Here is a 14,964-nt window from a genome sequence, read left to right on the forward strand (position 1 = left end):
TTTAATTCTTTAACTATCCAGTTGGAATACATGTTGTAAAACTGTTTAGCACTACTTAGAAAGTAATAAGAACCGTATCAAAGTCACAAAATGCCGAAATATCACGAACGCAAAACACACAAAATGGCGGCTCTCTGTGTCAAGGGAACAAGCTATGCTGGCGACATCTGAGAAAAGCTTTAACCGGCCAACCCCATTAGACGAAGCCAGCTGACAGTAGCTAATGTCACTTTGTGAAATAATGTTGCTATATTTAAAGTAATAGTGATGCGTTCGGTTCTCGTTCAATCACATGAATGAACAATGAGTGTGAAGAGTTAATCATTAAATTCAAACTATAAAAGAATATTATTTATATTTTACAATAAAATTGTATTAAAGTGCTCCAATATACGTTACTAGTAGTATGTAACTACAATCAGTTTTTTTTTATTTTCATAACCTACCTATAATTGTTATATTTTATACATCTATAGTTTCAACTATATGATGTATTGGAAATAGGACAGTCTAACAAGCTTCCCCGCAATGTTTTTCTTAATGTTTAAAACACTCGGTATTCAGTTCAGGTAGATACTATAGGAACATAATATTTCGTCGAAAACTCGTTGGTATGTACAAAACACGCCTAAAATTCGAATCCCGTACCCGATATCGGCAATTCGGCACACCAACTATTCACTAGACAATCGAGGCAATTTCATTAATTCAGGAGTTTTTTCAATCGTTCACTTTGTCACAACACTATTTTTATTTCATCAAAAACTGACAACACAGTAAACGTCAGTTGACTTCGTCTAATAAAAAATCCGACTATAAGTGCCTACATAAGTATATACTTACATTACCTATTAATACTACATAGTCAAAGTTTAATTACCTACTAAAAACTAGTTAAAATCACTACCTTACGTAAAATCATTGAAATATTTAATTTTTTCAATTATATCTGTATAAAAATATGCGACAAACTTTATATACAGTAAACGTTACTTTAGACCTGTGAAGATAAAACCTTATTTACATTATTTAGTAACATATTGCAAAAATGCCTAAATTTGATGAAAAACCCCGAGTTTTTCTTGAAGAATTCCGTGTTAAGGTTCTCCTTTAAATTGCAAGACTTATTTACAACGATAAAAATGCACATGATCATAACCTAATAATTTTTGACCGTACAGAATGCACCCGAAGATTACGGATTAGACGATGAAACATGGGACTTCAAAAAGTTTGTGAAGAAATTTAAGATAGTTGTAGTACGAATGGACAATTTCGAAATGGAATTTGACTTGATTGGGATCCAGCCAGCATTTGCGAACGCATTCCGGAGACTCATGTTAAGTGAAGTTCCTAGTATGGCTATTGAAAAAGTAATGATCAAGAACAACACTTCTATAATACAGGATGAAGTTTTAGCACACAGATTAGGATTGATTCCTCTCAAAGCTGATCCAAGATTGTTTGAATATAAATCTGAAGGTTTGTGTACAAATTATTACAAAGCTGTGACCATATGTGGGCGTTCGTTTTGGAAGATGATTGTTTTCTGTGAAATTGGTTGTCTAATTATTTTATATTTATCAATTACGTAAACTAGTACACTAATAAAACCACAAATATTCATTTTTCTAGTATCTTAAAATTGACAATTTAGAGCTGGACTGCAAGATGTTATTAAATACTCACTTTTATACCTCAATAAACATTTATATCTCATAATCAGTGAAGTTTTCATAGCCTAAAGGATAAGATGCCTGGTCCATTTTTATTATTGTAACTACGATGAAATAAAAAAAGTTAACAGAAAATAAAAGAATTGTTTGAGCAGCTCTTGTAAATAATTTGAAAATTTATTTTCAGAAGACACGGAAGGAACAGAATTCAACACTTTAGAATTTTCACTAAAAGTAAAATGTACCAATAGCAAGTCACAACCAAAAGATTCATATAGAGCTGAAGATTTGTATGAAAATCACAGTAGTGAGTTTTCTGTATAACAATATAATAATGTGTAACAAACAGCCTATTAATGTTTTTAATATAACAGTAGATCGCTGATCAGCATACCGTCCTGGTATTAAGCTTGCTGCAGTGCATAAATATAGGTGATTCACTCACATTAAGATATGGGATTGAAGTTTCCATTCCATAGCAAAGCAGCTATCCTTACAAACTGGATTCCTTTGCAGTAGAAATGGACAAGAAAAATTATGACTACCAATACCAAACTTATAGAATGTTACTGCCATTTTCTGGTAAATTCTTTAGCCACCTGTAACAACACCATGTTAAGATATAGAGTGGTATTGTTGTATGCTGATGGGACAGAACACAGAGCTGATTTTTTGAACTACTGAATATGGACTACTCTATGAAATTTATATTTATAGTTTTTTTAAATAATACTAGATGATTTTGTTATTCTTAATACTTAGTTAATTACATATATGTTTATACAGTTTACTCATCCCATATGAAGTGGCATCCAATTGGTAACCAAGCTACAGTTTATAAAGAAGCTGATGTGGGTCCTGTACATAAGGATATTCTTATATCAAAAATGAGACCTGGCCATGAAATAGACCTTCAAATGATTGCCGTGAAGGGCATAGGAAAGGATCATGCAAAATTTTCACCTGTTGGTTAGTCCCTTCTTATGAATATTTTATAAAATGAGATAAGCTTACTTTAATTATTAAAATAAATGGTTTAACTAACATATCCATTTTATTCTACAGCAACAGCTACATACAGATTGCTGCCAGAGGTAACACTGACTCGTGAAGTTTGTGACAGTGAAGCCACACTGTTGCAGAGTTGTTTCTCACCAGGTGTTATTGGTATTGACTCTAAAAACCGAGCATATGTGAAAGATGCAAGATATGATGCATGTAGTCGTAATGTTTATAGATATGACACAATCAAAGATTCAGCAATCCTAAGTAGAGTTCGGGATCATTTCATATGTAAGTAGCCATATGTAAATTAATGAAATCATAAAAATGGCACAAATGATTACATCAGCAACAGTTTTGCTATCATTGCTGGTTACCTCAAGAGGTCTAGCTTCACCTAACGTGTAGGCAAACTTACATGCTCATTCTGGCGAATTTGCTAACATTAGCCCTAGCAAGGGCAGTGCTTCTCAGCATCTACCACTGGATCGGAATCGCGACCCAGTAAGATGATCTGGTGAGAAACTAAGTGGGCTGTGTCTGAGGTTTAATTTACAAACCCAACAATTTTAAAAAGTAAAAAAAACAAAGGCTTATGTTTTCAGAAGTGTTTATATTTGTATCAATATTGTACATAGGTGTTCCTACACTACTCATCTGATTTCAATGAATTTGACAAGTGACAAATCAATTCCATATTATGATACAGATAACATGGGCCACATTTGAAATTATTGAAATTAATATGTTACATTCAAAAAACGAGATTTGCTTCCAAGACAGATAGATAGACATTCAATATATTATTTGAATGTTTTTTATTTAACAAAGATTAACATGTATTTAGGTATATAGGCTATTTTATATATTGCACATTGATGTGTTATATTTTAATGAAGCTGACTAATGATTTTGTTTTATCTTTCAGTTAATGTGGAATCAGTTGGAGCAATTCCACCTCAGATAATTTTTGTAGAGGCAGTAAAAATTTTAAGGGATAAATGTAGATCTTTTTTGGATGAATTAAATAAATTTAGTTAAACTACAGTCTCAAATAATGTTTTTGTTGCCCTTTTAAATATTTTCTGGTTAATCTTGCCAAAGAAAGTATGCATTTATAGTCATGATCGAACATACAATGTAACTTTGAATTTCATTGCATTTACAATTTAAAGAAATTCGTTCATTTGTTTTGCTAAAAAATAATGGCTATCATACAATAAATAGTCAACTTAAAATAAATTTTATATTTGCATTAAATTCTGTTTTGGTTTTTGATTTTTTTAATCACATTAGGAATTGTAGTTTTGTAAAGAAGCTATTTTAACATTTAATTTTGTAGTAGTAGTAGCAGCAAGTTATTGTACTTTCATTAAAGTATCATAACTGCATTTTTTTTAATTATTTATTTAATCGGATTTACTAAAATTCGTAAATAGTGTATTATAAATCTGCGGCCAAACCATACGTACGAAGGCAAGTAGTGTTATATGAATAGCAATTTTTATATTTATGGTAAAACAGCATGGATGAAAATATACTGGTGGTGAAATTCACTGGTTTACTGGCAGGACCTCTTATGAGTCCGCACGGGTAGGTACCACCACTGCCTATTTCTACCGTGAAGCAGTAATGCGTTTCGGTTTGAAGGGTGGGTCAGCCGTTGTAACTATACTGAGACCTTAGAACTTATATCTCAAGGTGGGTGGCGCATTTTCCCTATAGATGACTATGGGCTCCAATAATCACTTAACAACCAGGTGGGCGTCGAAAGAACTAATAAGTAAAGAGGCTCTGCTTAAAAACCACCTGTCCATCACGAAAAAAATAATGCTGTTGTTCCATTATAACTTTTTTTGAAGACTATGTTCAGGACTGCTGTTTAAAAAGTTGTTCCAGAATGAACTACAGTGAAAGTGCACAGTTGAGGGAAAATTAAAAGAAGTAGAAGGCCGTGACATCTCGGGTTCTCCCAAAAAGTCATAGAACTCTCAATAAATTTTGAATCATTTTAATGAGAGGTTATTGCACTTTACCTCGTCCAACACTTACGGTGCTATCTCACGTTATTTAATTCCATTTCATTTTTTAAAATAGACATGACTTCAATATTTGTTGCAAAAGACTTAATTGTATGAGCTATGTTCCCTTTGCTTGTTTAATGGACGAATGAAACAAAAAAAAATGTTATGAAAATATTTACCTACATTTTGGGAGATGTACTCAAAAAAATTGTTGTTCTATTGAATTTTAACTGATTGCTTACGATAATGGGTAGCCTTGACAGAGCAATCCTAACTGGGTTCATATGTCGACTATGTTCTGAAATGCACCGCATTGTGATACATATTTATGGTGAAGAAGGCATACGACTATGTATTTCAGAAAAAATCAGTCGATATCTCACCATAAACGTAAGTACTGTATTTTTTCTCACGAGGGTGAAATAATAACAACTAATTACGATAACTGCACAATAAAAATCAAAATTACAGATTTCTCGAGCCGATCCACTCCCAAAAACCATTTGCAAAAATTGTTTAGAAAGACTTGAAAAACAACACAAATTGGTAATGGTGATGGAAAACGCAGCCAACATGTTAAAAGGGCGTAAAACAAGGGCTGCCAAAAGTGAAACAAAGCAGTAATTTATTGATAATTGAAATTGTAACTTAATACATACAGTATCTAACAATTCATAAGGATTGTCATTAGGTATATTATTATGTTTCAAGGACTACGAAATTACTAATGTACTCGTAAATATCTTTACATCGTAGGTAACTTCTGTGCTGATATAGCTAAAGTAAATTATAAGAAGGTTCATATTCTGTTTTGTTATTATCTAACATTTAAAGAAATTTGGAGTATGTTTGAGAAAACAAATGGTTTCATTTATACATGAAAAGTGATAATATTCATAAGAATATTATTAAACTTCTTTGTTACACATACATAAGTATGCTGTGTTTTAAAATAATTTATTTTAAGTATTAGTATTAGCTATATAAATTAATTTGTAATTATCACATATTGGTGTGTTTGTTTTTGGGAACGATTTCTCATTAATTTAAGGATGATGTTGCTCCCCCAGCTGAAATGTTAAGAATAAAGTATCTCAATATGAACTCAATATCTCTCACCCTTTTTTAACACTACATAGATAAGTGAACAAGCTTAAAGCTCATCTGGTATTATTAAGTGGTTACTGGAGATACATTGAGGTTGACAATCGTTGTGGAATAATGGTTATCCTACTCTTGAAACTACAAACCATGAAGGCCTTGTAGCAGAAGTATCTGACTGATGGACTATTTATGTTCTTTTACTTATTTTGTTATTTCCCTATGTAGGCAGATCATGGCCCACCTGGTGGGTAGTGACTACATGTCCCCATAGACAACACAGCACGAATGCTGCCATTCCCAACGTGGTTGTGAATGATAGTTGATCATAGGCTGGATCTATTCTGTTTCATTTTAAACTTTTTATTACTGTTGAAGGCGATCTACCGAAGTTATAAGTAGGATGGATTTGACGGTTGTTTATAGATAATAGGGGTTAAAGTATGAAATTGCCGTTTTATTGTAATAGGCACTTGAAATTTTTGATTGAAACTTTTATTAAAATAAATTTTTTTTTTAAATTATTTTATTAAATTAGCGGCATGGTTTAACGTTACCAATAATATTGACTCATTTGCGTCAAAGCAATAAAATAAAAATATATGAAGATGGTGCCTCATGCTTTCACTGATCTGCAGAAAGGACCGCGTGTTGAAACTTGTGTTGCCTTGTTGAATCGATACAGAAATGAAGGAATATTGGATCCAATTGTGATATGTGATAGAAAGTGGATTCTTTACGATAACCGTAAGCGAAAAATGCAATGGCTGACCCCAGGTCAAACGCCGCAACAGTGTCCTAAAGCAAAGCTTACCAATAAAGAGGTAATGGTAATTGCTTGGTGGTCTCAGCATGGTGTTATTCACTATAGCTTTCTCCGATCTGGTTAATCAATAACGGCAGATGTCTACTGCGCCGTACTCAGAACAATGATAGCAAAACTTGCAGTGAAACAGCCCTGACTCATGAATCGATCTTCACCATTATTGCTCCATGATAACGCGATACCTCATACAGCACGAGAAACCGTTTTAACTCTACAGGAACTGCAATTAGAAACCGTTCGTCACCCTTTCGCCAGATTCGCATTCGCCAGATCTTGCTCCAACGGACTACCATTTTCTACGTGATAAAAAGTTTTCTTCCCAGAAGGCAGTGCAAAATGCTTTCACATAGTTTGTAGAATCTACATCACTAGACTTCTATCGCAAAGGCATAAATGACCTTCCTGTTAGATTGCAGCAATGTATAGATAATAATGGTAGATATATTGATTAAATAAATATGTGAAATGGAAAAAAAAACGAATTTTCAGAAAAAATCGGCAATTTCATACATAAACCCCTAATATTTGAACATAATGTCCACTATCCCTTAAAGAGCGAACCGTCGATAGGTCGACTTAATTAATGCGTAAGAATTGCGGAGCGTCGGAATACCGACTACTGCACAGCTTAAGATGAAGTGTATTATCTATGATTATAATAAAGGTATCAATCCGTACGTGTTTTAGAGCGCGCATGTATAACGTTTTTAAAAAAAAATTGCTGTGAATTTGATTTTTGTATTTTTTTAATTAAAGTTTTTTTAATCTACTTACAAAATGTCAAATTCGTCAAATAGTGATGAAGAAAACACTTGTGAAGCTTTGAGGGAAAATGTTTCTTTCTTTTCATGAAAATAGTGACAGTGATGATGAAATTAGAATGTTTACAAATGCGAAGAATGCGTATTTGTAGCGAAAGTGGTGAACCTTCCAAAGATGAGTTTAATGTTTTGGACGGCTTTGATTCCGATACGTTTGTGTAGTTTCCTTGTATTATACTTTTGTCCAACGAAACAAATAATACTTTTTTTTTTCGAAATTCCCGGACCAAAACATTTACACAACGATATTAAAAAGCCTATTGGATATTTTTTTATTAATACTGTATAGTAGAAAATATGTTTCATTTGAGTAATTTGATATGTTCCTTACAGGTAACAGAAATAATTACGAAAATCTATTTATATTTGAGGAAAATAATTAAGATTCTGTGCACGCTTAATCAATAAGGTAGTTTTTTCAAAAATCCTTTCGCAATTTCTGCAAAATATGTGAAAATAAGCTCAACATTAAAAGGGTTAAAGAAATGTAAGAAAAAACATTCTTGTTTTTTATATTAATTTACATAAATTATTGCACGTTCCCAGTAGCAAGCAATTTTTCAATTCTCGACGAGTTTTTGTGTATTATCACTTTGAGGTCGTTTACTTTATCTTGTTTTTCTTGGATTTCTAAGTCCAGTTGCTTCAGTTTTGTACGCAGAGGTATAAGAGACTCTTCATTACACCTGAATAAAAAACAAAGCATTACACATTGAAAATTAATTAAGAAATGAAGGGAATTAATATTAAGCCTTGATTTAGGGCCTCTTTTAACGCTACGCAAACAAAAAACTATTCATTTATGAGTTTGATTATACTAAATGATAATATGTACATGTAATAATAATGTTCTATGGATGGTATACTTCCTTTTTTTAATGCTTAGATTGGTGGACTAGCTCACGGCCCACCTGATGTTAAGTGGTTACCGGAGCCCATAGACATCTACAACGTATAATGCCGCCAGCGATCTTGAGACATGAGGTGTAAGGTCTCACTTTTAACCGTACAAAGTCTGCTCCGCCCTTCAAACTGAAACGCATTACTGCTTCACGATAGCAATAGGCAGGGTGGTGGTACCTACCGGTGCGGACTCACAAGACGTCCTACCACTAGTAATTCCTTTTTAAAAGTGGACTACCGACTATCCTACTCTTCAAAGCGGAACGTGTTATCGCTTCATAACAGAAACAGGAAGGATACTAGAATTTACCCGTGTGGACTTGTAAGTCCTGCTACTTGTAAGTAATCCGTCCTGCAATAAATATCGGGCTCGACTTGAACTTCACAATTTTATTCCGTAACTGTGTAATCGTTCGCTAAACATGTCACGTTTTATAATTATTTATCGTATACAGGTAAATATAAATTAGTTAGGAAAAAAGAGTCCCACATCACTCGATAGGTATACAAGGGGCGTTATACTCATTAGGCATAGGACGCTTCAATGATTAAAACTATTAGCTGGCTTTTAGTTAAATTTAGGTGAGACTCGCTATTTCTTTCGAGTAAGTACATGTGGTAATAAAAAAATAATTAAATAAAACGTAATTTATTAAATTAGAGATCTACCTGGTATCAACCTATGTCACTTAATCTAGTTTTATTAATAAGTAGGAACTCTTCGGTCTCAACAACTTTGATAAATTGTAGTTTACAAATTCTCGAACTCGAAATCAAATGCCATGGGTAAATCGAATCTCCAAAAATAACAAAAATCGGGCAGTTACCTACTACCAAGAAATTTGAAAAAAAAAACTTAGCACTAACGAATACATACAAATAACTTTACTGGTCGTGGGATTTATTGCAAGATCACACGGCGTAATAATTGTCCCATGCCGTTACATATTAAAACAATGGAGATTTCGACCTCATGCCTTAAAAAGAGGAGTAGCAGCAACATGTTATCATGTCGCGCTACTGTAATAACATAACACCACGTGGACAATGAGCTCATTCTACCATTAAGGGCAATTCCTACAAACAAAAAAACAATTTAACAACCTACATTAACCTATATAATCCGTAATAGTAAATATTATTTGTAATAAACTCTAATAAAATTTTGGAAAGGATACGTAGGTACTTTAAATGATTCACATTAGTTACCAACGATTTTTTTTTCTGTTTTTTTTACGTATACAGCCTTTTTACAGAGTTGATTAGAGTTGAAGTTGCCGAACGATTTAAGTGATAATGCCGTTACGACTCCGCTCTATTAATGCAGTAAGTGAAAAACATTTAACTAAATATCTCACAATTTTTGCTTGTGCGTCTCTTTAGTGATTTCTTCGTACATGTTTGTCCATTGGTTTAGTTCTTGTCGCATCACTTCCACGTCTTCCTGTAAATGATCGAGTACTTTTCCCAAAGGATTGGCCACACGCGATAAAGCCTGAATATTGAATTTTAGTTGTTCAATTTCTTGATGTTGTGTTTCTCTGGCTTTTTGGATTCCAGACTCCCATTCCTGATAAAATTGATGATTGTAAAGATTTGTTTAATAGTTTAGATTTAAATGGCAGGGACGTGATTTTGTGAGGTGAAGGCAAGAACATAAGTGTTATTTAAATAAACGAATTGAGATTAAATAAACTTCTAATTTAAAATTTTACATAATATACACAAATAATAAGCTGAATTCACACGACTTAGGAAATAAGGCCAACGTAATAAAATTAATACATTGCCACCGATCCTTGATGCATCTGCAAATTTTCAAATTCATCAAAATCTAAATGGCACTAACAATTTCAGTTTTTCCCGAAATCTTGCTTAGTTCTCTCTGCGCATCGATTATTTGTTGCACTAAATGACCGTGGTCATTCAGCGATTGTAAGTCTCCGGATATATCTTGGGTCATTGAACTATTGTGTTGCTCCGCGATTATGATAGAGTTGTCTTCCTCCTATAATTTGAATTAGAAAGTTAGTTTTCATAAAATTTGCGAGTCTAAAAAAAGGATAACCAGGAATTAGCCTGACCTCGTCGTTTTGCACGTGTTCTGCAATAATATTAACTTTCCCTAAAATTAGATTCTCGTTTTCAGAAATTATGGTTTCTAATTTTTCTCTTGGTCGTGGTGCTCCAGGCCTCGAAGAAGATGGTCTTACACTAGCTGGTCTCTGAACCATGGAGGGTGTAGAATATTCAGCTGGCTTTACAGCGAAATTATTTCCTGTTTCTGATTGATCGTTTTCGATTTTTAATTTTGTGTTAATAAGCAAAGGCTCTTGTGAAACTTTATTTATGTTTAAATCCTTAATAATATTATCTGTAGTTGGTGTGTCTTGATACGATAGATGTTCGTTTGTATGTAATTTTTTTGAGTTTGTGTCAATGCTGATTTCATTAACATTTTCGCCCATTAAATTTTGTGAGGATGATGATGAATTCAGATCTTGCTCATTTATAGCGTAAGAAGTGCTCAATTGGTCTTGTGCTCCTGATGTTTCAATATTACTACTTGGATTTAAATCATCGTTTGTGTTTGAATCCGAATTATCAGTTTTGTTGTCTATTTTCCACTGAGTTTCTTCATTGAGTTCAATTTTTTCTTGGGTTTTAATTTCTTGAGGGTCGGGTAAAGCTCTTTGTGTCTTAACTTTTTCCGTTATTTGTACATGTGATTCCGTAGATTTTTTTTTACCTTGCGGTACAATTTTTTTTGGATTCCCTTTTGCTTGTTTCGTTTTGTTTTGCGGTTCATTCTTAGCAATATTTTCATGCTTGGGATGGTTCTCAACTTTTTCTTTTTTAGATGAAGATTTTTCTTTTGCTTCGTTTTTTAGGTTCGATAAATTATCGCTGCTCTTAGAAATTAAGTTTTTTGTACTGTTTTTCTTAGGAATCGATTCTTTAGATCTCGTTTCTTTTATAAGCACAGTATTTTGTGATGCATTTTCTTTATATTTTTTCACTGCTTCTACTGACGATAAATTGTTGTCTAGAGCTTGTGCCAAACATTGTAAGAGTTCATTCGTTTTCTCTGCCTCTTGACCTGCTACTATCTTTGAAGGCTTAATATTGATAGGTTTTCCTGTTGTATAATCTGTATATAAATTTACAAAATTAAAAATACTTGTAAGTTTTTTTAAATACATACTTAATTTTGTTAATATGTGAATGAGTTCGGGAACACAAGGTATTAATCTAATATATATTATATTATAGTAACTGCGAAAGTTTCGAAAAGAATATGGGCAAGACAGCGGTAGTTATTACATTAATAGATTGAAGAAAAAAACGGTGTCTGATGGGGTTATTTGAACCTTACAATATTCTCATAACTTAATATTGCCTGTCTAATACCTTAAGACAGAGTAGAGTAGCCATCGTGCTATAGAACTTATAGAACTAAGATTTATAACTCATGTCTCAAGGTGGGTGCCGCCATTTCCGTTGTTGATGTGTATGAGCTCCGATAACCACGGGTGTGCAGTGAGCTCGGTCACCTATTTTAGCTTTAAAATTTTACATAAAACTAATTTGCAGAACTACTATCCAATTGAAATAGAGACCCTAGTAAAGGCAGGTATTCACTTTTTGAAGTCTGTGGACTCTGATATTAGAACCCCAGGCGAGCTGTGAGCACGTTCATCCATCTATACATCTAAAATCAACTTACGTATAACTGAAATGACTTTATTTAAAAACTGTATTTTACTCTCTCTATCTTTAACATTCTCAGAAGTTAACTCGTCCTTTTCAAATAAACCTTCGAAAAATCCAGTTGTTTTTAAAACCTAGAATTAGTAATAAAAAAGCATTAGAGAAAATGAGTAGTAAAAACTTAAACTTATATAGCTCGAGGTCTATGGACTTTGGTAACAGATTAACATCAGCTCAGATCAGGCCGTGAGTACAATGATAATAAAAAATTAGTTACCAGGACATGTTAGCTACTTAAGCCATTTTGTAGTAATATCAGACTATTTTACTTAGACTTTAGTTTACTTTGGGATAACGCTCAATTTTACCCGGGACTTTATTTACGTAGAAGGTGTAAATATTATTTAATAATAGAATGTTAAGGAGCTATTTAAGGGACCAAAGTCACGCTTTTTAACTGACTTCAAAAGAGGAGGTTATCAATTCGACCACCATATTTTTATCTATGTTGTTCACCGATATCTCGAGAATGCCTGAACTGATTCTGATAATTCTTTTTTTTTGTTCGAAACGCTAGACTTCCCGAATGGTCCTGTAAGTAATCATCAGGATCAGGATCTGATGATGGGATCCTGGAGAAATCGAAAAAATGTACAATTTTCAGCCTATCTTGAAATGATTTGGGTACTTCTTTTTTTCTTCTTATTTTGTGTCGCCGCGTACCGGCCCGGCCGGTCGGCGCCTTCTACACCATTATTACGTGCTTGATATTTATTTTTCTTATGGATTTTGCTAATGTTATTTTAAAACTGCGATATCTTCTAGGATATTCATTGAAATCAAATGATGTAAAGGGCCAATTTCTTTTAAATTAAATGCTTGTAATGAATAACGTATTTCTTTGGATAAGTATTAATATCATCTTTATAAAAACACCGTCATAAATAATGCTTTATTTTAGAACAAATTTGGTTAGTTTAAAAAAGATTATAGTGAGCCAATATATGCCGCCGCGGACTTTTTTTAGAACTTTTAAAGGGGAAATTTTTTGTCATACTTTATTTTAGCGACACTTAAACCGTTTCCGCAGCGCACGCAGCGGAGGCTCCCAAAAGGAAATAAACCCGATTTTGAAATATTATTTATTAGTGCTCCGCTCGTATTGGTCTTAGTGTGGTGTTAAATAGCCTACACTGAAAGAATTTTTCAAATCGGACCAGTCGTTCCTGAGATTAGCGAGTTCAACCAAACAAACAAACTCTTCAGCTTTATAATATTAAAAAATAAAGTATAGATAGATATGGTGTTGCTTTATTTAATTTCCGTTCCGATTGATTATTTTTCTGTAACAGGTCTCGTCAGTGGAATTACACAGCGTAAATACGCCTCTAGGGTTCTAGGGTAGATACCCTAAAACCAAAAAGGCTCCTGTTAGGATAGACGCAAACCGCATCATTACGCGCTCAGTTTTGCTTTTTCTTTACTAGGCCATTTTCATATTTTCATTCTTTATGATTATTCTTTACACACAAACAATAAAGCACGATTTAATTTCGTATTAAAAAAAATATTTTTTTCGTTTATTTTATTAAGGCGTTAAACCTTATCGGCTCAGGCTCAGGGCGCTGAATCTTAACATACGTCACTGGAAAAGTGCATTTTTGAAGTCATTGCTATTTAGAATTTTCTAAATGTGTTTCTAAAAGTGCTTTGAAAAATATATGCACTCACGCTAGTAATAATATCATGTAGAAATCTAAAGGGAGGCTTCTTCAGTAATTTTTCACTTAAAGGCGGCCTCTTCACATATTTTCCGAGCGATGTTTGAGTTTCTTTTATGATATGTGGGTCTATTTCTTTTTCCATTGCACATATTACAAAGTAAACATGAAGCAATAAATATCAAATAACCATATACCTATTCTTAACGACACAAAAAATTGTTGATTACAATAATTTAACAAGAAACTTAAGTTTCATAAAGGTTGTCAGGAGTCGTGGTATTTTTAATTTTGTGTACACTGTACGTTCCCATGGAAACGGCTTAGAACCCAAAAATGTTTTGTTGGTCAAAGAACGGGATATATGCCCATACAGCCGGTACCCATTTGCAAGATAGCTTTAAAGACAATTGTCAAAAATTCCAGGCAAAACCTATATCGTTTGAATGAAAAGTGAAAAAGAATAGAACATATTTAAAAGCAATGAGATGGGATGGAATGGCATTAAATGAACACTCAGTAAAATACAAGGATTTACGGAGCTTTCAAATTGGCAATCTAAAATAATTTGCGCAACAGCGATCTTGTTTTTATTACGTACTTTCAAAAAGAAGGATTGATTTTTGTTGACTGCTATGAAAACCCACGGTGCCCGCCACGGTGATCTAAAGCAGTGCTTTCCAAACATTTTTCATTCCCATACCCCTTAAACTTTTTTTGAGTTCTTCAACCTTGATAACTCCATACCTAATGTGTCTCATTTCTCTTCGATTGAATCCTGATAATTCCATACTTATAAAATGTCTCATTTCTGGTCTATCGGTCGTTTTTATTAAATAGTTATTAGCATAAAGTTCATTTGAAACTATATGTTGTAGACAAAACAACATTATAATCATATTTTTAATTTTCTTAATTTAACTACTTATTTTAACTTCTCAGTATTTACGGCCATTACCAATATAATTCTCACGTACCCCCAATGGGATTCGTAACACCCCAGAGGTACGCATATCCCAAGTTGGTAATTTACAATACACCTTTCCCACTTTCGAAAAAAATTCCACTTAGTTTTAATTTGAACTCAACATACGCCATATCATGACAAGCTCATTTCTTTATTGAAAAAAAAAGCAGACTTACCGTATCATAGATTATCCTACGTAAGCACAAATCAGC

General features: G+C 33.1%; 3 protein-coding genes across 7 annotated transcripts; 2 read left to right on the forward strand and 1 right to left on the reverse strand.

Moving 5' to 3' along the window:
• The first annotated feature begins 195 nt into the window (after positions 1–195).
• Positions 196–3,733, forward strand: Polr1C (RNA polymerase I and III subunit C). Of its 3 annotated transcripts, none has more exons than XM_028178128.2 (6): positions 196–1,102; positions 1,182–1,482; positions 1,864–1,983; positions 2,463–2,645; positions 2,742–2,969; positions 3,607–3,733. In XM_028178128.2, the coding sequence occupies exons 1-6, from the start codon at positions 1,049–1,051 to the stop codon at positions 3,717–3,719; spliced, it is 999 nt and encodes a 332-aa protein (XP_028033929.1). In that variant the 5' UTR covers positions 196–1,048; the 3' UTR covers positions 3,720–3,733. The 3 variants fall into 3 exon arrangements, with proteins under 3 accessions (XP_028033929.1, XP_089594725.1, XP_089594726.1); XM_089738599.1 differs by having other exon boundaries at positions 1,867–1,983; XM_089738600.1 differs by having other exon boundaries at positions 221–831.
• Positions 3,734–4,848: 1,115 nt separating this feature from the next.
• LOC114245803 (uncharacterized) lies at positions 4,849–5,811 on the forward strand. The gene is made up of 2 exons (XM_028178091.2): positions 4,849–5,092; positions 5,174–5,811. Exons 1-2 carry the CDS (start codon positions 4,949–4,951, stop codon positions 5,324–5,326), a joined length of 297 nt encoding a protein of 98 aa, XP_028033892.1. The 5' UTR covers positions 4,849–4,948; the 3' UTR covers positions 5,327–5,811.
• Positions 5,812–7,936: 2,125 nt separating this feature from the next.
• On the reverse strand, positions 7,937–14,903 carry IFT54 (intraflagellar transport 54). 3 transcript variants are annotated; one of them, XM_028178112.2, is made up of 6 exons: positions 14,763–14,903; positions 12,081–12,198; positions 10,438–11,504; positions 10,203–10,361; positions 9,712–9,923; positions 7,937–8,136 (listed from the first exon to the last, which is right to left on the reverse strand). In XM_028178112.2, the coding sequence occupies exons 1-6, from the start codon at positions 14,796–14,798 to the stop codon at positions 7,980–7,982; spliced, it is 1,749 nt and encodes a 582-aa protein (XP_028033913.2). In that variant the 5' UTR covers positions 14,799–14,903; the 3' UTR covers positions 7,937–7,979. The 3 variants fall into 3 exon arrangements, with proteins under 3 accessions (XP_028033913.2, XP_089594721.1, XP_028033910.2); XM_089738595.1 differs by lacking the exon at positions 14,763–14,903 and adding an exon at positions 14,387–14,500; XM_028178109.2 differs by lacking the exon at positions 14,763–14,903 and adding an exon at positions 13,796–14,337.
• Positions 14,904–14,964: the final 61 nt, after the last annotated feature.

The sequence above is a fragment of the Bombyx mandarina genome, chromosome 25 (genome assembly GCF_030267445.1).
Source record: "Bombyx mandarina strain Sakado chromosome 25, ASM3026744v2".
NCBI lineage: Eukaryota > Metazoa > Arthropoda > Insecta > Lepidoptera > Bombycidae > Bombyx > Bombyx mandarina.